We start from the raw sequence: 23291 nt of genomic DNA, 5'->3' as shown, positions 1-23291 counted from the left end.
CTTTTTTTCCCACTAAGCTCTTAATTTAATTTCTTTATTTATTTTTTAAGCTGATGACCCCTTTGAAGATTTCTTTGGTGGGCGCCGTCACAGAGGGATGAGCAGGAGCAGGACGACAGGTCCATTCTTTCCTGGATTTTCTCCATTTGGTCCATCCTTTTCTGGATTTAACACAGGTATGTTAATCTGTGTGCACCCCAGTGTTTCTCAAACCTTTTCTGTCATTCCCCACTTAAGATGTAGACGAGGGTTCCAAGTCTCACCTGTCCCTTGTCACCCATGCTAATAAACTAGAGCTTCAAGTCTAACTGAACTGAAATAACAGCACATTTTAAAAACATGACATTAAGTAACTCTATTTAAAACTTTCTCACACACACACGCACACGCACACGCACACGCACACGCACACGCACACACACACACACACACACATATATATAACAGTTGAAGTATGTCTGATAATGTTTTTTCTTCTGGGGAAAGGATTATTTGTTTTATTTTGGCTAGAATAAAAGCAGTTTTTAAATTTTTTATGAACAATTTTAAGGTCAATATTATTAGCCCCTTTAAGCTATACATTTTTTCGATAGTCTACAGAACAAACCATCATTATACAATAACTTGCCTAATTACCCTAACCTGCCTAGTTAACCTTATTAATCTGGTAAGCCTTTAAATGTCACTTTGAGCTGTATAGAAGTGTCTTGAAAAATATCTAGGAAAATATTATTTACTGTCATCATGGCAAAGATAAAATAATTCAGTTATTAGAAATGAGTTATTAAAACTATTATGTTTAGAAATGTGTTGAGAAAATCCTCTCTCATTAAACAGAAATTGGGGGAAAAACGGGGGGGGATAATAATTCTGACTTCAACTGTATATGTATCAACATCAAATTCAGAAACGTGAAATGTGTGGACTAGTCTAGTGCTTTGCTTCAAAGAACATTCAAATCTGGCATAAAATGATAATTTAATTCTTTAATTTAGTGTCTGCAATGAGCCTGTTGTACACACAGGCAAAATAAGGTTGTAGGCTTACTGCCTCTCTCAAGTTATGCTCAATGTTAAAATGATATCTGTATTTTATTTTCAGTGAAGCAACAGCATGGTGTTTCTAGTTCCATGTCACATACAGTTCCATTGCAACTTTTATACCCCTTACCAAAGTTTTTGTTCTGCTTCAGTTAACATTCTGACATTAAATTATTCTCATAGGTTACTATAGTATTTTCTTTGCAGTCTAATAATGTTAGTTGATAGTTCACCCTAAATTGAATATATTCTCTCCCTCAAGTTCCTTTTGAAGTTTACATTTTTTGTTAAACACAAAATGAAGAATGTTAGAAACCTGCAACCATTGACACGCATTGGAGGACAAACAATTACTATAGAAGTCAATAGTTAGTCGATGGTCAGTGGTTTCCAAATTTTTTTTTTTAAATAACTTTTGTGTTCAACAGACAAAGAACAAGAAACACAAACAAGTTTGTGACAAGTGAAGGGTGAGAAAATGATGACAGAATTTTTAGTTTTAGATGAACTGCCCCTTTAATTGAGGCTTACATTTTTAAGGGATAGTTCATCAAAAATGAAAATTCTGTCATCATTTACTCACACTTCACTTGTTTCAATCCTCTTTGAAGTGTTTTAAAGAAAGCTGGAAACCTGTAACCATTGACTTCCATAGTGTTTGTTCTTCCAACCATGGAAATCGATACAGGTTTTCAGTTTTATTCAAAATATCTTCAATAGGGTTCAACAGAATAAAGAAACTTAAGGGTTTGCACCCGTTGGCGGTGTGTAATTTTTGTGTGAACTAACCCTTTAGAATATAGCATTATTTAGTTTTGAGTGTGTGGTCAATGAATAAAGGGATTAATGGACATGGGCACAAAAATGTCTTTGACATGTTTCTGTTGGGGTGTCCCACACTTTGAGAAATGCTGGTGTAGCCATGGGAAAAGTCAGCAGTTATTAGTGTACAGCTATTAGTGTATTGGAACATGATCATCATTATTTCTGTAGGGTTCTCTCCATTCGGCCCAATGGGTGGAGGAAGCTTCAGCTCCTTTTCCTCGTCTCCATTTGGTGGTGGAGGTGGGATGACAAACTTCACCTCCATTTCCACATCCACCAAATTCATCAACGGAAAGAGGATCACCACTAAACGGTACCAAAGAACATACTGGAATAGCTTGTAACCGCTTCACACCTTAGTTGCGCAATAATTTTAATAACGTTACACGTCTATTCAAATTGCTCACAAAGTGCTGCTCATTTGACTTGAGCTTATTCAATGCAAATCTCACAGTTAACGTTTGTGTCATTGCAGTATTGTAGAGAACGGTCAAGAGAGAGTGGAGGTAGAGGAGGACGGTCAGCTCAAATCTCTCACAGTCAACGGTAAGGAGCAATTCCTCCGACTGGACAGCAAGTGAACTGCAGATGAATGTTCGAAACGGTTAAACCCAAACATTCCTAAGCATAACCAACCTTCCCAACCAGGCTGATGGCTACCAGTGCACCTGCTCTCCACTAGTCAGCAAACCAAGAGTAGGTAACATGAGCGTTTAGATGGAGCTGTTACCCTCAGTGCAGTGAATCGCAGAGGTAAACAGGGTGAAGTCTCATTCCAGCATTTTTTCTTTTCTTTCTTGGGGACCATTTATTCCTCACAAAACCTGAGACCTCAGTTTAAACAAGCACACTCTTTTTCCCTTTCCGTCAGCTTTTCTTTCATCCATAAGTGCTTGAAACTGGAGCTTAACAGGTTGTGTTTGCATTCTGCTGTAGAGCTGTTCAACTGTCATATGTTGAAGTCTTAACCTCTCCTTTCTGACATATTTAATATGATCTAACCGATGTAAGTAGTTGCCATTTGTTTATTATATTAGACTGTTAATAAATTATTATTATTTTTATTCGGCTTTACACCTAACTGTTGCATAACCTGACACCTTTCCATTGATCAGAACATACTGTATATATACATTGTGTGAATTTATATGCTGGAAATTCTGTTCTTTGTAAGAAAACAAATAGCGAAGACAGACAGTTTCAGGTTCAACAATTCTCACTTTCACCTGTCTGGAATGCTGCACTCACAGTGTTTTTGTGGTGCTTTTGAGAAACACAGACTTGACTCTAATTTGTGTGTCAGTGTGTGCGTGTGTTCTTATCCTGGCCTGATGAACTGTATGTGTCTCATAACACTCACAGAATTAAAGACAGTAAAACTTTGCTTTCAGTCTGCTTGCACCTTAATATGCCTCTTTAATATTCACACATGCATGAGCGCATACTGCACCTGTGGTTTTATTTGTTTTTATTGACACTTTTAATTAACTACTGTGTGTAAATTCTCAAAACAGAACGCGGAAGCTGTAGTGTAATTCATAATGAATATCAACTGTTTTTACAGAAAAGTCCATGGTGACAATTAGACAACATACTTCATGACTAGCTCATACACACAATGCTGAACATTACAGCATGAAAATTAAGTGGAGGGGCAGCATGGAGGCTAAACGGTTAAGTGGCTGAACTAGGAGGCCTTTCTGTGTGGAGTTTCCATGCATGTTTTCCCTGTGTATGTGCGGGTTTCCTCTGCTCTGGTTTCCCCCCACAGTCCAAAGACGCATGGTTATAGGTAAATTGGATAATCTAAATTGTCTGTAGTGTTCCCAGCACTGGGGATTCGTGAGTAAGTGTACTCTCTGTGCTGGGTATTGGCTGGAAAAGCTTTTGCTGTGTAAAACTTGCCAGATAATTTCTAAAGTGAGTGAGTGAACTAAGGGGAGGTAGAAATCTAATTGATTTATATATGCATAACTACACTCGGAAGGGAAAAAGCTGAATTTTTGCTTGTTCTTCTCACTGATGTTGGGAGATTAAAAAAAAAAGTTTAATTGCAGCTATAAACAATTAACAATTTTAAAAAATGTAAGATTTCATAAACTACTTATAATCAGAAAAGATTCTTCTGACATGTAATTAGTTTAAATGTACCTGCAAGGCATCACTAATTGAATGAAACAATTTGAAGGTGAAAACCGGTGATTTTTATACTCCATTAAGGTAAGTCAAAAACAACTATTGTGTTGAACATGAGGGGATGTTGATTAAAAAGTTATTGGCATTTTTCTCACCTAAAGTTTTAGGTCTAAAAGATGACTTTGTAGTTTTTTAAGATGTTCTAGATACAAATCACTTGTAGTTAAAATAAGAGGAAAATTGCCTAATGTTGTACAATTATTATTATTGTTACACCTTACTATTTATTATTATTATTATTATTTATTTATTTATTTTTTACAAAAAAGTAGTTTATTCTGGTTGCAGAAAAGCTGGATTTTCAGCCGTTATTGTGAGTTGATCCCACAAAATTAATTTTAACAGTCTTATTTTGTGTTCAAGAAACATTTTAGCCTATTGTCAATATTGAAAACAGCTTTGTGCCTTTTTATTTTTGATGGAAACTATGATATGCTATGTGTTTGTCTTTGATGAATAGAAAGTTCAAAGGAACATCATTTATTTTAGAAAAAGACAGGACAAACGCTGAATAGGCTTGTTCATTGTTTGTGATCTATTAGCGCCCCCTGTAGACTACATGTTATACGAACATCTGTTCCACGTAGGCCTACATTCCCCCGAGAATCAGTTTTGCCTTGTCCTTGAATGATAGATATCTAAATAGATTCGCTTTTCTAACGATGAAAAGAGTTGTTAACCTTTTTCAATCTCAGCTTGCATCATAAAGGCTGCATCCACATACTATTGGAAAATTGGGTCTCAAAGGCCAGATCTGTTCATCCAGGATCTAATCTGTAATATCACAGCACTAGAGGGCGCCATTTCTTTAGTCAATTTACACTTTGGTGGGCTGCGAGTCGTGTTTAAAGTACACAAATCAAGTATACCTCAGTGAAAGTACAGATACCCTTCTAAAATATTACTCCATTCAAAGTAGTAGCTGCTCCTTTTTACTTTTACGTCAAAAGCACTTGATTTATCTATGAACTCAGGTAGGCTACTAAATGTATACAAATTATAAATAATTGTTTTATTTTGATAGGAAACAAATTATTAACAAAACCTGTCACACACTGAAAACTACTACCGATAATTAATTATAACTGAAGTGTGCAAATATCAAAATATGACAGATCAGATGTAAATATAGGCTGTAATTTAACAATAGACAAAATTTTACATAGAAAAACTATGTATATCTATTATGTGATGCAGCAGTAAGTTAGATGGATAACAATTCATTTATTTTGTGAAAAGTGATTAGTTAATTTACCTAAAAAAAATTGTTTATACTTTGTCTTAATAGCAACAAGTTGACTTAAAGAGTAAACCCGTTGTAACTTGGAATTGAGAACGTCAGTCAACTAACCAATATTTAGAGCGTTTAAACAGCTCAGCCTTATAGACTAGACTTACAAAATGTATTGGTTTACAATCATATATCCTAAAATGTGGCATAAATTTTCACAGCATGAGCCATGGTCATTAAAGCTCAGAGAATCAATCTTCTCTTTTGGGTCATTTTAAGTCAGAATTGTGAATTCTGTCATGTTCCTGAATGGGTGACACTTCCTCCAGTTTATAATAACAAAATTATGTAGTGATGTTATGTTGCATAAAATTATGTAGATTTAAATTCAGCAATGGTGTAAAAACACTTGTTTCATTGCTGTTTTCACTGTTCTTAGTTACTGTTCGTCACTGACTGAGTGTTTACAAAAAGGTTTAGACAGAAAAAACTAAAACTTATTGCAACATAAAAATGTCAAAAATTTACTTTTTTAAAATAAAAAAAAAATAATATAAATTATATATAAAAATTATCCTGTCCCGAATGTTTTACTAATACATTTTAGCTGTATATAGCAACCATAAGATTTATATTACAAAAGTTGTACTCAATTAAACCACAGTGAATTACTGATTCCAGATGTAGTGTTTATTTTTAAGCCAGTTTTGGAAGAAAACAACTCAAAAAATGACCATATTGCGGTTGACAAATAAAAGCAGTCCCCAAATACAGACTATATAGACACAAAAATCTCTATAGACAAAAATAGACCTTCATTTCCTTCCTATGCTTTTTTCTTTTCTCTGATAAATGATCCAAATTTGATCAAAATGATCCAGAACTGTGATGAAACCGGAAACTGAAAGCATCCAGAGGCTGATGAAGAGTTTCCCCCCCTTCATGTTTTACCACTGTTCTCCCAAGGCTTATGAAAGATGGTGAAGATAGGAGTGATGGAGGAAGAAAACATGAGGCCAGCTCTGGGTTTGTGTTAGCGCCTGCTGTGATGCTATCAGACTGCCAGAACAGTGGGAAGTGGCTGCTGTTGATGATGGCCTCGCTTTCCTAGTGAATGTTTCTTGTGTTAGGGAGAATGGATATTGGAAGGTTTAAATGGAAATCCTGATAAATTTTTTCAGTGATGGTCATTATTTTTTCAGCTGTTGTTTGTTTTAAATGTGCATATACATTATGCAAGGTGTATTTTTTGGCTTATGTTGATATGGCAGGTTGATTGGGCGTATAATATTCCGATATCTAACTGCGTCTGCAACATTATTCATTTATTCTGTGGACAGCAGGTTCAGTTGGTCATGTGACTTCAGCATGCAAACTCTCATCAAAGTTATCCAGGCAAGGATCAATAATGCACTTGGAAAGCACAGATAAATGCATATGAATATATAAAAAACAATTAAAACAGCTGAGATTTATAACAATGAAATAGAAATAGAATATTTCTAAATAAGAATATTTTGAAGAAATTTGGTAACTTTTTTTAGTGACCAATGACTTGCATTATATAGATGTGATGACATAACAATGGAACAATTTTTGTTATAATTATTATTATTAAATAGAATAAAATAATAAAACAAAAGAATGAGTCATACTACAGCACAATACCTGTAAAAAGGGAAAGAAAAAAAGCTATTTTAATTAGTAAACTTCAAGATTGATACTAAGTTCACTAAAAAACACCCCATAGTTTTGACTATTTATAAATACTATTTTACTTTTTCACAAAAAAAATAGAAAAAATAAGAAACCCATTTCTTAATGTCATAAATATTAATTGTTAAAAAAAGACAAAAACATAATTATATTAGACTTAACAGGTCACCATAACAAACCCCATACGAATTGCCTGCCTGAACAAGAACGTTTAAAACACAGAATGAAAAACTGAACAAAGAAAAAATGGCTTATTAATATTAAAAGACTGCATTTATTAGTTTAATTGTTTCCCTTGAAAATATTTGGGCTCTTATTCCTCGCCACTCAGAGTAATTAAATGATAATGGATTGGAACATTTCCTCTTATCATTGCATTAATAACATAATACACTGATCCTGGAAAGCAAGAAATAAAAAACACAACCTCATTTCTCCAGAAGCCTATAGTAGGCTCTCCGTTTCATTTCTTTATTTCCCGTCCATATATTTCAAAAGCTAGAGATATGATCTCTGCCGCTGTTTTTCATGGACGAATAAACGCTGCTTGTTATTCAGAGCTCGACGAGGAAGAGAAATCCTAACACGAGGGTTTTCAGTCCGCTGAGAGCCAGAGAGCGGGACACTTATTTTCCACGTACGTCCCTGACTGGGATTTAGACAAGGCGCCATGATTTGCACGGATGCAGCGTCTGAATGTGCGTGTTTGTATGGAGGTGAGCCTCAAGTAATAGACTGTGAATATACGGGGTCTCCGCGTCGACCTCGCGGTAATGACACATCCAATCATACCCGCGGAAATTGAGAGTTGCGCGGGGTGCATTTGTCTCTCTGTTTGACCAGACTCGTTCCGCTTTGAGCTGGCGATTAGGCCTCTTCTCTTCCCTTTTCTCACTGTCACGTTCTTTCATCTTTATCACTTCCTTCATCTTTCATTTTGTGTGTCATTCTCTTTTACCATTTTCCCCTCTACTGATCCTTCATCTGTTTCCTAGTTTTTTTTGTTGTTGTTGTTTTCTGTAAAGGATGAAAAAGGCTCAGGTTAGAGATAAATGAGCCATTTTTTCCTGGTTTTGATTAGCAGAGTACGTTTGGAAACAGACAATGAGACCACATCGGTAGCTGTGTCCGTTTGTTTGGTGCACAGTTTGCTTGGTGTGATTGTGGTATTTACACCAAAAGAGGGAAATAAACTTGAGTTCGATTCAGTCAAACCAAGCAAGACAGCTATATGAACTCATGCTTGTAAAACTTGTAAACTTGGATACGGAAATGAACAATGAAATGAAAAAAAAAGTGAGTAGATTATAATACATAAATTAGACCCTGTAAAATTTGTAAAATAGTTAAATGGTAGGCCTACGGTGGCCGATAGAGTTTAACGTGCTGCAATTTAAGAAAATACGTGCAATTACAAAAAACGCCAGCAAATTAAGAAAAGATCTTCATCTGTTTGATAGCACATGTGCTGCAAATTGTCACAACGCATACACAACTAAAAAACTTGCTGCATTTTCACACAACGCAAGCAAATTAATAAAATGTGCCGCATTTTCTCACTACGCAAAATTTATGCTCATGTTTATTCATTCATTTTCTTTTCGGCTTAGTCCCTTTATTAATCTGGAGTCGCCACAGAGAAATGAACCGCCAACTTATCCAGCATATGTTTCAACTGACCCAGCCAGGGCTCGAACCAGCGACCTTCTTCCTGTGAGGTGATTGTTCTACCCACTGCACCACCGTGCTGCCCATTTGCTCACAACACTTTCAAATAGCTCGGAACAGAACGGAAATGTTTCAAGGAGACCCAAAAACATGACGGACGCCACTGTGCCATGACAGTTGCTCAGTGAAGTTGTTGGTGATCTTTGAAAGGTGAGTTTTTTGTTTGTTTATTTTAATATCCTGATTCCCATATCTTGTGTATTTTATTAGCCTAAATAACCATAACCTAAATAGCCAATTCTGTCATGTTTTAGGGTCTCCTTGAAACATTTCCGTTCTGTTCCGAGCTATTTGAAAGTGTTGTGAGAAAATGCAGTGCGTTTTATTAATTGTTTGCGTTGTGAGAAAACACAGCCTGTTTTTAAAAATGGGCTTGCATTGTGAGGGTTTGCAGCACGTTAAACAGATGAATATCTTTTCTTAATTTGCCGTTGTTTTTTGTAATGGACCCTTTTCACTTTTCTGGGTTTCTCGGCAGCGGAATAAAACTATTTTTGTAAGACTGATAAAGGCAGCCAAAACCAAAGGAGAACAATGTCAAATTTACTGTTCTGTCTATAAACGCTGCTTTAGAAATGCCTCGCATAATTGGTCATTTGTTTTTTGTAATTTCATACAAAGATGATATAAATTCATAACTGATACATTTTTACATATAAATCATATAAATACGTAAAAAAAAATGCAAATATTGAAAAACTTTCAAGGATTTAAGATTATGATGACCGTTAAACGCATCACAACAGTCTTGTGAAAAGGGTCCATTGCAATGAAAGTTACAACATCCAGCAAGCTGTATTCAGTAGTCCTATATCACATTTAATAATATGAAATTAAATAGCCATCTTGCTGGCTTTTTTGAATGACAGCTATATATAGCCTCCTTTTATCTGTCAGGTAAATGTATCACTTTTTAAAACCAGGAAATTTCAATTTGCTATTCAAAGGGAACACAGGATTCCAGTATGTTCTTCAAATGTAAATTTATATGATGCACACAATTAATTGTTACAAATAAATGATCTCTATAACTTTTTTATTTGTAATAGTAGATACACCTTAAGGATTGAAAAAACTCAATATGGAAATTCCTTTAAAAAGGGCTGTTCTTCCTCAGTATTTAAAATTTTTTATCATCAGTTACAAATGTTGACATTTTCCTGAATCGAAATGCATTCATTTGCAAGAGAAAACTTGCGTATAAGAAGTGTATAGGTTTGGTAAAAAAAAATTAAACAAATCTCAAAGAAATGTCTCTTGAATTAAGCATGCAGATATTTATACTGAAAAACAATAATACTGCTCAATGTAACAATCAATCTTTTGTCATTTTGAAGAGCTGCAGACATCCTGATCGATGTAAAAAAACTGTGAAACATTATTATTACACTTAATTTATAGTAAAACTTCCTAATGGGAAGATACAATAACAGTTAATAACAGCTACAAGAGATGCATTGTTGCAACCTGAAAGGCATCTGCTGCATAAAAAACAAGTCAGAGTAAATGGTGGTTCATTCCTCTGTGGCGTTCCCTAATAAATGAGGGACTTAACTGAAGGATAGAGAGTGAGTGAGTAGAGATGCTACTAATGTTATGAGCCAAAGTTTGGGCAATTGAAAGCCAGTGGATCATTGGCAGTAGAATGAAAATTTATGATGCAAAGTTATTAAAACTGTGAATACAATAAGCTACATGTTTGTTAAGTAATCCAGTATTTTTCTGTCAGTAAAATAATTAAATACTTGCCAAAAACAGTACATTTGTACACAATAGTTTATCAGACTCAGCCAGATCTGAGTGATCTTACATATTATTAGCTCGCCTGTTGAATTTTAAATGGACCCAAATCATGTTTATTGAAAAGAATAACCTAGCCAGTACTGAATACAGATGAGCAGATGAGCCAACGGTTGATTGTTCAGATCGCTGTCAGTGTATGTGAAGGTCTAATAACAATCATTCACTACTGAAACTACTCTTTTTTTTCATCATGTTGAAGGCTGGAGTTTCTAAATAATATTAGATGCATCCCAATAGTAATTATAATTAAAATGTGCATCTTGGGGGCGCCATGGTGGCTCAGTGGTTAGCACTATCGCTTCACAGCAAAAACGTTGCTCGAGTTCGAGTACTGGCTGGCCAGTTGGCATTTCTGTGTGGTGTTTGCATGTTCTCCCCGTGTTCATGTGGGTTTCCTTCTGGTGTTCCAGTTTACCCCACAGTCCAAAGACATGTGATATGACTGAACTGAATGAACTAAATTGGCTCTAGTGTATGAGTGTGTGTGTGTGTGTGTGTGTGTGTGTGTGTGTGTGTGAATGAGTGTGTATGGGTGTTTCCCAGTGATGGGTTGCAGCTGGAAGGGCATTCGCTGTGTAAAATATATGCTGGAATAGTTGGCAGTTCATTCTGCCATGGCTACCCCTGATAAATAAGGGACTAAGCCGAAAAGAAAATGAAGGAATGTGCATCTTGGTAATGACATTTTTAAATGATACAGTAGTTGAACCAAATAATAATAATAATAATAGTAATAATAATAATGATATTAAATATAATAAATTTATTAATAATAGTAACAATAATAATAATAATAATAAATATAATAATTAGAATAATAATAATAAAAATAATAATTAAATTATTATTATTATTAATAATAATAATCATAATAATAAAATAATGAAAATATTATTACTATTAATAATAATAACAACAACAACAATAATAATAACAATAATAATAATAATAATAATAACAACAAAAATTGTTCCATTGTTATGTCATCACATCCATACAATGTAAGTTATTGGTCACTAAAAATGTTACCAAATTTCTTCAAAATATTTTTATTGTTTTTATTGGATAAAGTCAAGCAAATTTAGAAAGACTTAAAAGGATCGTTCATTTACCCATCCTCCATTTGTTCAAACCTATATGAATTTCTTTCTTCTGTTGAACACAAAAGAAGATATTTTGAAAAATGTTTCAAACCTGTTGCCATTGACTTCCATAGTGTTTTCTGCTATGAAAGTCAATGGCTATTGTCGAACAACATTCTTCAAAATATCTTCTTTTGTGTTCGACAGAAATAAAGGAACTCCTAAAGGTGTTGAAACCTATTTCAACCTTATCTTCATTTAATGTTCAGTAAATGATGAGAGAACAGTCATTACAGGGTGAACTATATTCCTTTAGTAAAAGTAGATGTTACCACTTAAACTAATTAACTTGTTGTTGTTAAAAGCTTTTAGAGTACAAACAATGACATTTCCCAATGCCAGCGTCACCTCCGGCAGCTGCTGTTGTGCTCTGGGTCACGGTGATCCTTTTCTTCAAGCTCAAATACAAGGGTCCGCCAGACAACAAGAGATGTGCTAAAGGCTCGTGGCTTGTCTTCTAAATGTATTCTGTTTTTCATCTTTTCTTCTGGGGGTTGTTGGTAGGTGGAGGAGGAGGTTGTTGCGGCAGACGCAGGCCTTTTCCGGAGATGAAAAAAGGTCCGGTAGTTTGAGAAGCAGCATCTGTCCCTTTTCTTCTCCTCTCTCCCCTTTAATTACACAACACAATAGCCACGAGATGTGCCCATAATCTGCACGCATAATCAGCCTCTCTTTTCTCTTTTCCGAGCCTCTATTCCGTACGCTAATTCAATATAAATGTAAATTAACACGCGCAAAGAATAAAGAAATCTCAATCTATTTACATGACTAATCACAATAAATGCGTTCCACATGAAATATGAATGAATGCATCGCGGTTATGTGGAAAAGGGGATGGTGGGTGTCAGGCAAGGAGCACTTTAGGAGCTATTTAAACTTTTTTTTTACAGTATCTGCACAGACACACTTTTGTGTTTATAAGGGTTATGCATGGTGATCCACAAGTGTCTGAAAGTGGCAGGGCAAGTGTGATGTAAACGTTTACTGTGTTAGGAACAACACATACAATAGGGTATAAAAGACCGGTTAATACAACCTCAGGAGAATCATGAGGAATTTACATGAGGACACAGGTAATAAAACATAAAATCCATCTCGGAGACAATTGTCATGTTCCTTACTGTATTCTGCTGTCTTATACTGACTTAAAATGTAACAGCAAGCTAAAATATTGTCAAAGTTACTTTGAGAAAATCAATATCGATTAAATCATACACTGAGAACTGTGATTTTTTTGGTTAGAATAACATTACATATTTTTATAATAATGGGAAATCATCACAAATAGGGAAGCTCTGAACGATCGACTGAAGATCGGTATCGGCCGATGATCACATTTCATGACTCAATCGGTACTCGCCAATCTGGCTTATCTCATGAACTGATCGAAGGTGTTTGTTTATGAGTTTACAAGCAGAGGAAGACGCACAAGCGCTCCCCTATATTATACATTGCCAGCCTGATCTGACGAGAAAACGTAAGTATTTTACGTTTTGTCAGTTTAGTGGCTAATTCAGTCGTATGAAAATGTACGATTTTAAAAAGGAGGTGTGGCACCCAATCCCGCCCCTAAACCCAACCATCATTGGGTGATGAGCAAATCGTACAAAATTGTGTGAATGAGATCGTACTAATTCATACGAATTAGCCAACACAATCTCACAGTAATTCCTAACTTTTTCGATTTAGTGGTGAATTCGTACGATCTAATTCATACAATTTAGTACAATTTGCTCATCCCCCAATGATGGTTGGGTTTAGGGGTGGGGTTAGGTGCCACGCCTCCTTTTTAAAATCGTACAATTTCGTACAACTGAACTCGTACTAATTCATACGAATTAGCCACTAAACTAACAAAACGTAAAATACTTACGTTTTCTCGTGAGATCAGGCTGAATTAGCCACTAAATCAAAAAGTTACAAATTGCCATGAGATTGCGTTGCCTAAGCCGAAGTAAAATGAATGAATGAATTGTTCACACCTAAATGGTTATAAGAGACATGTTTAAGGTATTATATACAGCATCTTTCATTTATTCTCTTAGGTAAGGCAAGATCTTCTCTTAAGGTTCATACTTAAAGGGAAAATGTGCTAAATGCATTATAAAGCAATTGAGATAAGCAGAGTAATATATATTTATTTTGCTGAATAATTTTTTTTTTCAACTACAGAATATTTATCATTTATCAAGACAATTGCATATGCTAAAGAAAAAAATATTGAGAATTTGGAGAGGCAGAGTATTTATAAATATATAAGTTATAATTCAGACATTTTCCCAATGTTTTCAACTATAGGTTTTATCTGTCCGGCAACTGCACATGCTTAAGAACTGAAACATTTTAGATATATATCAATTTACAGTATAGAATGAAATATGGTGTTATTAATTTGAATATATTGTGATTTGATTCATAAATTGTTAAATTGTAAGTGCTAATTGCTTTTAGAACTAAACTAGAATGTCCAAGAGTGACACCATTTCTCAGTGGTTAGCACGTTCGCCTCACAGCAAGAAGGTTGTTGGTTCAAGTCCCGGTTGGGCCAGTTGGCATTTCTGTGTGGAGTTTTCTCCTTGTGTTTGTGTATTTTTCCTTCGTGTGCTCGGGTTTCCCCCGCTGTCCAAATACATGCACTATAGGTGAATTAAACAAACTAAATTTATTTGTATGTATGAGAGTGTGTGTCAATGAGTGTGTATGGGTGTTTTCCAGTACTGGGTTGCAACTAGAAAGGCATCCGCTGTGTATATATACTTGATAAGTTGGCGGTTCCTTCTGCTGTGGCTACCTCTGATTAATAAAGGGACTAAGCCGAAGGAAAATGAATGAATGATAAAATGTCCAAGAAAAAAAGTTTAAATTTAAAGAATTAAGAATTTAAATACTATTGTCTATGTGTTGAGATTGTGGATTATGTGGATATTTCATATTCAGTCAAGTAATTCAATTACTTAGTGATTAAGTTACTTTTCACACAAAGTAATTAGAAATATAATTTGAATACAATTGTAATGATGTTAATTAGTTTCTTTTTTGAAGGAACTTACTCCCTTTATTACTTTTCAAATGTAGGGGCGACAAGGTGGCGCAGTGGGTAGCACAGTCACCTTACAACAAGACGGTCACCGGTTCGAGCCTCGGCTGGGTCATTTCTGGGCATTTCTGTGTGGAGTTTGCATGTTCTCCCCATGTTCACATGGGTTTCCTCCAGGTGCTCTGGTTTCCCCGACTGTCCAAAGACATGCAGTACAGGTGTCTGAGTGTGGTTCATTCCGCTGTGGCGACTCCAGATTAATAAAGAAACTAAACTGAAAAGAAAATGAAAGAATAACTTTTCAAATGTCAGATTTACGTGGTTTACATCAGGAATTCAGACAGAAATGTTTCATGCATGTAAAATATTTATAATGACCACTAGAAACTCTGATCTGATATAACAACACTGATTGTGCCTTTCTAAAACAAGCAGTATTTCTTATTTATGCCATTTGTATAACTCTCAAGAATTCAATAATAAGCTACTTGATCATGTTTGTTTTATGACTCTAGGTGAGCACTGACAGATATTTCACATGAACGAAACATTAAACCCAATTTATTTATAATAATCTGCTAATGTTCCATATCATTTGTCTGCTTTATGCGGTACAGTAAACTGCTGTGATTAAATCAACATAATGCATGACGGGTGACTAAACGATTGATTGTGCATTGAATATTATCATCACAGATTATTATGATTGAGTAGATTTTGCATGGTTTTGTGCCTTGCTGTCTGCGTTATTGCACTGATGTCATACAAAAATATTATATTTTCTCTACTTGTGTTTAAGCCCTCTGTCTACTTTTGCTCATAAGCAATGCAGAAAAATATGAGACAGAATTGATGCCCTGAAGCAAATCGTGTGATGTCAGATTTTAAAGAAATAAATAACTGGCCAGAGATCACAGCCGCTGAGCAATGCTTAAAGACTGCATCCAAGCAAACACAACACCAGCTTCCTTCTGTTTGGGTTTATTTGTATGTACACTAACCAGCCACAGAATTCTTACACATGCTTGTAAACCACTTATTGATACTTATTGATCTAAGAAACGCCTTTTTTCTCAGATGTTTGGAGTTTTATCCTCTTAGCGCTAATGGATGTTCCAAATAGTGTTTCTGCAGTGATGCCATATAATAAAATCTAAATAGTAACATAATAATAACACCTTTTGCTGCTTTACTTGAAAAGATGTTATTTTGTAATGAATGTATTGTAATATGAGATTGCATATGACCAATATGAGATTGTAATCAGCAATTAATTGGCTTCTATTAATATAAATAGTGTGTTCAAAATGAAAATATCAGTCAGAAAAAGTTAGCTAAAATGCACTTACATTAACAACAAATCAATACACACTGAAAAAAATATTGAAAGATGATTCCCTGGATTTATTCAATATTTTTTTAAGTTAAGTGGTCGTAAACATTTCATTTGGGCTGAATTTAAACAAACAAATGAAGTTGAACATTACTAAGTCTAATTTGTTTGTTTAAATTCAACCCATATAAATTGTTTACAACAATAATTTTGCAGTAATCATTTTTCAGTGTAAATAATAAGTAAAACGTACAGTACTTAACATGCTGCAATTTAAAAAGAATGCAATTACAAAAAAAAAAAAACAAATTGAGAAAAGATCATCAGTTTACAGCACACGAGCTGTCAACACATTTTTTAAATAACGCACTGCATTTTCACACAATGAAAACAACTAATAAAATATGCTGCATTTTCTCACAATACAACCATTTTACTAAATGCGCTGCATTTACTCACAACACAAAACAAATGCTTCAAGGAGACCTATTTAGGCTATTTAGGTTATGGTTATTTAGGCTATTAAATACTAAATACACGGGAATCAGGTTATTAAAATAAACAAACAAAAAACTCACCTTTTAAAGATCACCAACAACTTCACTGAGCAACTGTCACGGCATAGCGGCGTCCGTCACGTTTTTGGGTGCCCTTGAAACATTTCCATTGTGTGCCGTTCTTTTTGTGTTGTGACTAAATGCAGTGTGTTTTATTAATTTGTTTGCATTGTGGGAAAATGCAGCACTTTTTAATGTTTATGCATTGTGAGAATTTGCAGCACGTGTGCTGTCAAACAGATGAAGATCTTTTCTTAACATGCATTTTTCTTAATATTTTGTAATTGCACATGTTTTCTTAAATTGCAGCACGTTAAGGTCTCTCGGCCACCGTAAAAATGTCATATTCTGTACTTCACACACACACACACACACACTCAAAAAACACATCATACATTCAAAATACAACTTCCTAATGATTTCAATTCCTCTTACATTTGTCTGGCAAAAAACAAATAAACAAACAAGCAAACAAAAATGCATAAAACAACAACAAAATATTATGAGGCAAAGAATATTGACCTAATTTCTGCTGTTACTCTCTTGATGTTTAAAGTGTTTTTGTCTTTTTTCAGTACAAGGATTCTTAAAACAAGACACGTTTACATGAGAAACAAAATTATATTATTTAAATGAATTGATCAATACAGAAAAGAATATCTACCACTGTGTTCAGAAAAATCTTAATTCAAAGTTTTGTTTAGTTATATTTTTCAATTAAATTAAGTTGTACAAATTTATTAGCAAAACACATATAGAATTATTGGTAACACTTTAAATTAACTGCCAACTATAAACCATTTATTAAGCATTAGCAAAAAGTGAATTCATCATCTGTTAAGCATTAACTCTACATTAATAAATGTTAGTAAGCAGTTTATAACTGCAGCTACAAATGCCCTATTCTTGACTTAAAACCACATTTATAATGTGCTTAATAATTGTACTTTCATACTTTGATGGTGATTTATGTTTCATTCCTAAATTAAATTTAGCATTATTTACATACCAGTTATTTAAGCATAGTTTTTTTAAGATCATTCAGAATGAGTTAGTAAATTATTAGTAAATTTATAATTCGTATTATTCAGGCATATACTAATAGTTCATTTGCAGTTTCATGCAGTTTTGTGATAAATCCCTTATAAATGACAATTAAAGGCTCAGTTAAATTCTAAACAGGAAAAAAGATCATAAGCAACATTATTCATTTCTATTCATTTAAAAATCCACTAATGAAACTGTATCAAGTAACTAAAATAAAATTACAGTGCAGTTTAAACATTGCATCCTATTATATTGTTTAATTATTATATTGTTGTTGTTTTATCCAATTTGATGTCGTATTTTGACACTCCTGTTATTCAGCAATGTTTAAACTTTACAGTAATTTTACTTTTTAGATAATATTGAACAGATTTATTGTTCATTTGATACTGAGCTTTTAATTGTCAATTATAAGGGATTTATAAAGCATTAATAGTTCTCACTTTGGATTAGGTCACAAAACTGGATGAAGTTGAGTTAATAAAGCACTTAATATACATAGTAACCATTACTATATTACTGAATAATCAGATATATAAATGTTAGTTTCAATAGTTTATTAATCATTTACTAACTCATTCTGAATGATCTTAAAAACCTCCAACTACTCTTAAATACAAATGGTTTGTAAAGAATGCAATACTTAATTTAGTAAAATAAATTAACCAGTCACAAATTATGAAAGTACAATTATTAAGCACATTATAAATGTGGTTTTAAGTCAAGAATGGGGCATTTGTAGCTGCAGTTATAAACTGTTTACTAACGTTAACAACTCTATGAATACTTTTAATGTCTTAAAATGTGTTAGAGCAAATTAAGACCTGGAGAAACCCCGGTCTTGTCAATACAAAAATATTGGACACTGATATGCATTACATGTTAAACGACAGTCACAATATGTTCCAAAGGGACCATAAACGTCAGAGTAATGAGTTTAATTGCACATAAAAAGAAAATGTGGTTACCCTTAATTTTATGGCTGACTCCCATAAGAGTATTAGTAAACTGCTATGTTCGGGTTAGTAGAATATGTTGACATGCACTTACAGAGTTACTCATTATAGTCAGAATAATGTCTGTTGGGAATCATCAGTATAAAATGTTCACAGATATTAAGCAGGCAGTTTATTAATACTCTAATGACTGCCAACTGAAGTTGCAATTTGACTTGCAAAGTAGACCATCAACTATAAAGTCCTAGCTGAAAAATACTGGCTGGTATATTTTGAACTAAATACTAGGTTGTATTAAAATATGCATTCAAAGCATACACGCATCTGCAGAAGTGAAATAACGAAAACAATCAACATTTCATGCAAATTCATCTGCGCTGTGTCTGGTCTTGCTCACAGCTATTTCTGATGACTCTGAGGAAAGACGGAGACAGAACGCTCTCTGTGGTCCTGCCCCGCACAACCGATACCTCCGAAACGTGGCCCAGAACCCTTCAGAAGAGGAGGAGGTGGAGGAGGAGGACAGAGGCCTGCAGAATCTAGGAATTGCCAGAGGTTTGTGTCCCAGCTGGATGTTGTGCCTTTAGGCTTTACAGGGCAGAACCAGAAGAGCAGAGCTGTTTCATGCAGAGCTGATTCATAAAGATATTCAGTTTAGTATTTTTTCAAGGTTGCATCAGTGAGTCAGATATTAAAAGGTAAGATCTGTCAGTATGGTGGAGGTGGAATTTGTGAAATTTGTTTCAGCAGGAAACTTTTTTTGGATTGGTTTCGACTGCTGGGAAAGTAGTTTTATGGAGAGCTTCGACAAACACATTCTAGTGGAGTTATTGATTTAAAGTGATTGAATTCCTCCCTTCTGTGTCCTAGAGCCACAGTTAATATCTGTTAAACAATTAAAACCAACACAGGTTTATTGGAAATACGTGCTTCAGCCTACCATTTTGTGAAACTGCAAAAACACATTTCGACATGTGTTAAATGAGGATAGGGGCAGTATGACGCCAATGGCTTTTGTCCTTATCGCACTAATGATATTTTCAGCAACATAGTATCCACAAATAAAGAATTATATATGTGCAGTTTTAGAAACTGTTTATAATTTGTTTATCTCCATTTGTACAACTTTTCTGGTATGACCAGATTGCATGGTATAGCTTACTTTGTATCGTGATTTACATATGCTGCAGAGTGCTCGGGTTTGAGTCTGGTAAAAAATGGTTTCACCAAATAGGTAATGTAAGTAATGTAAAATCATGGTAAAATGACTTGGTCGCAGGCTCCTCCTTTTTATGAATATGTACAAGAAGGATGTGTATCTAAAACATACAACAAAATGTATGCTAAACATATTTCAGATTGGCAGATATGTGGACAGTGCCCTCTAGTGGGTTTGCCATCTGAAACATGCAATAAAACATACTGGTGTCAGGATTCTGCCACTTCGGTTTTGTTAATCCTTCTTTTGGTGGCAGAATCCAGACACTAGTATGTTTTTTTTGCATGTTTTAGATGGCCGGGCACTCATACTGTCTTGCCTTAGACTAATTTTTGTGTCTCTTGTCGTGAATGTGCGGTCTCGAGTGAGCTGTGCGTTCATGTCTTTGTAGCGAGCACGCTTGCTCTTGTGTTTGTTTTGTCGGTGGTGTAGTGTTCTATTCTCAGTCTACTTGGTTTCGGTTGCCGCTGGGATCGGAACATGCATGTCGTATTTGTGAGTGCACGGTGAGTGTTTTTTATTTATTGTGTACTCATGTCTTGCGTTCTGTCTCATCTTGGTGTTGTGTCAAAGCACATGGCTCGGTGTTTACATTGTGGCCATGTGCTTTAGTGTTGTGTTTTATGTGAACACACAGTAAATGAGTTCTCTCATTGGCTGCGTGTCCTAGTCTTGTTTTACATGAGCACATGGCTTATGTTGTTTCTTTGTGTCATGTGCTCTCCTGTCTATTATCTAGTCCCACCCTTCTTGTTAACCCATTAATAGTTTATTCAGCTCACCTGTTTGATTTGTTAATTCTTTCTCTTTATAGTCTCCTCTTGTCTGCTGTCCTGTGTCAGTTCGTCGTCGTTAATCGTCTTGTCCTGTCATGTCCAGCCTTGTCCAGCTCTGCTCTTCCTTGCCAGCGCAGTCTAGTTTGTTTTTGCCTTTTTGTTAATGTTTTCCCCCTCACGGTAGTTTTCGTTGCCTTTTTGTTTTTATTTTATGATAAACCCATGTTTTTGTCCCTGTATTTGACTCCTTGCTCCTTTCCCTTTTCTGAAACCCTCACAACTGGAGCAATGTATTTTTTGTTTTGCAAAAATGTTTTGCCAGGTTAGTGGCTAATTCGTATGAGTTCAGATGTATAAAAATGCAAGGTGGTAGGCGTGGCACCAAACCCCACCCTAAACCCAAATACCATTGGGCTATGAGCAAATCGCACTAAATTATACTTATGAGATCATAGATCACAATTTCTACAAAATCAGCCACTAAATCAAAAGGTTATGAATTGGTATGAGATAGCGTTGTCTGAAGCACATATTTCCAATGAGCCTGGGTTGATTAAACCAGTGCTATCAGAACTGCTGTATGGCTTGATTTAATAAAAGCTCAATGAAAAGATTTCCTCTTTTATTTTTAGGGTTTTTTGACACCAGGAGAAAGAAGCTATTGCTGAAGGAGTCAGACACCAAAAAGAAGCGGACGCCAAGACTCACTCCCCGTATTGGGGTGTGGTTCTAATTGTTTTATTTATGTACAGTTGTTTTTACTGTTCGTTTAAAAAACCCAAGGGAATTTATATAGACATGCCTGTTGAATACTGTCACACATTATTATTATTTTAAAAAAGCATGCATATACAGAACATAAAGAAAACCATCATGCCTTGTGAAAATCTATACCTTCACTCACTTTACATCCTGCTTTCAAAAGGCCTTCAGGATAAAGTTGTAGAAAGGCACAGGTTAGAAGGCTACAAAACATTTGTAGGCTGGAAACGTTATTTGAAATCCTGATTAGATTTCAGGTTGTATGACAAATAAAGTCATTATTTTAGGGGTATGATGGTTTTCTGTAAGCACTGTAACATTCTCTGAATGTTGTCAAAATCATATATTAAGTCACAGTCACATCTGTAACAATTTGGTTACTATTTTTAAACTCTTTAAAATTGGTTTTGTACAAAGTTTAATGGCAGAGTACTAAATTTGGGACAAACCAAGTTTAATTTCACTAGCTAGTTCATCAACATTAGTTACCTTCCTACATCTATCACCTTTCTAATTAGCACCAGTAGCAAATTAGCTCAGAGGGAAATATGAATAATTCATTATAACATATGTGTGTATGTAATGTTCTCACATTTCTCAAGTGGTAAGAAATATAGGATTTTCTTTCATTCTAAAATCCTTGTGGTGATGAAAACAGCCTTATCTTTCAGATTTGTCCAGAGGTCTGATTCTGCCTGGGTGTTAGTATTGAACCAGTTTCCTCTGGCGTCTAGTTTGCATGTTGAGTGAGGGGTAATATGGATTATTTGTTAAATATAAAATCTGATCTGTAGCAGGTGCTACAATGCACATGATGAAAATGATCTTTAATTACCCTGAGCTGCTGTATAATAAGCAATCACACTGACTTTTGTACTTGTGCTGTGCATATTGTAGAACATTCCCTTCCTGTGATTTTGAAAAGAGTCAGTTCATAAATGAGGCTAAACATAGCACTAATATAATAATTAGACCCAGCTGAAATATTTATGTATTCACGTTTTTAAACATTGAACAGATTTCTTTATTAGTTTGAAAAAGTATTAGTTTGTCAAGCCTGTTTTCAGCCCTTTGATAAATTTTGATGATAAAAATAATGCATTATAAAAATAAAAAAGCACATTAATGTTTGCATGGTAGCTTTACATTTGCTGCATTTTGTATTAAAGTAAATTTGGTGTTTACAGCAATATAAAAGTGTAACCACAGAAAAGTCAAATATAAGATGATATGATGAAAAGATATTGGGCAGGTCAGAATAGGTTTCTGAGATAGGAAAGTGAGAAGGACAAGAGGAAAAAAAAGAAAGGAAAAAGAGATTTTAATTATTCATTCTGCAATGTGAGAGAACACGTTTTTACCAGTTCGTCTTTTGATCCAGTCTTAAGCACTGTATCAATATTTCAGAGAAAACTCCAGATGTGCTCTGTCCTTTCAGAAGCGGGAGTATGGCTTTAATTTCACTCCGACTCCTGCATGTATGTTTCATTTTGGTTTTTGATATAAAATCTGTGCTGACTCACAGTTGCTATATTAAAAAGAGAAATAAAAATGAATTGAAAAAACCAAGAACTAGACAAACACATTTTTAGCAATGCATATTAAAAAGGTTCTACTCTGATGCCTTATGAATGTGTAATATTTGTTATCACATTTCTTTGCTGTTTTTTCGGCAGTGGTGTGAACTGAGGGAGGTTTAATCAAGTATTTCTATTTTCAAAGCCTGGTCATGCTGTACTGTAATAGCTAATAAGTTGTATTTTATGGGGGAAAAACACAAAAGACACTGTGAAGTTTTCACCACTATACACATGAAAAAATCAGCTCTATGTTCTTCTCGTTGCATCTTTTTCTTCATTGAAGAGTCCCATTATACTTTAAAACATGTCTTATTTTGGTTTTGGGGGTTTCCAACAACAGGCT

General features: G+C 34.6%; 1 protein-coding gene across 1 annotated transcript in view; it reads left to right on the top strand.

Moving 5' to 3' along the window:
- dnajb6b (DnaJ heat shock protein family (Hsp40) member B6b) overlaps positions 1–22989 on the top strand; it is a 37964-nt gene extending 14975 nt beyond the window's left edge. Inside the window, exons 6-10 of the mRNA XM_056461908.1 lie at positions 51–176; positions 2034–2178; positions 2341–2411; positions 19011–19166; positions 21239–22989. Coding sequence (XP_056317883.1) covers positions 51–176; positions 2034–2178; positions 2341–2411; positions 19011–19166; positions 21239–21339 — 599 coding nt within the window. The 3' untranslated portion in view covers positions 21340–22989. The remainder of the gene's footprint in view (positions 1–50; positions 177–2033; positions 2179–2340; positions 2412–19010; positions 19167–21238) is intronic.
- The last annotated feature ends 302 nt before the right edge of the window (positions 22990–23291 follow it).

The sequence above is a fragment of the Danio aesculapii genome, chromosome 7, assembly GCF_903798145.1.
Source record: "Danio aesculapii chromosome 7, fDanAes4.1, whole genome shotgun sequence".
NCBI lineage: Eukaryota > Metazoa > Chordata > Actinopteri > Cypriniformes > Danionidae > Danio > Danio aesculapii.
Note: the sequence above shows the minus strand (reverse complement) of the source record. Positions and strands in the feature narration are given on the sequence as shown.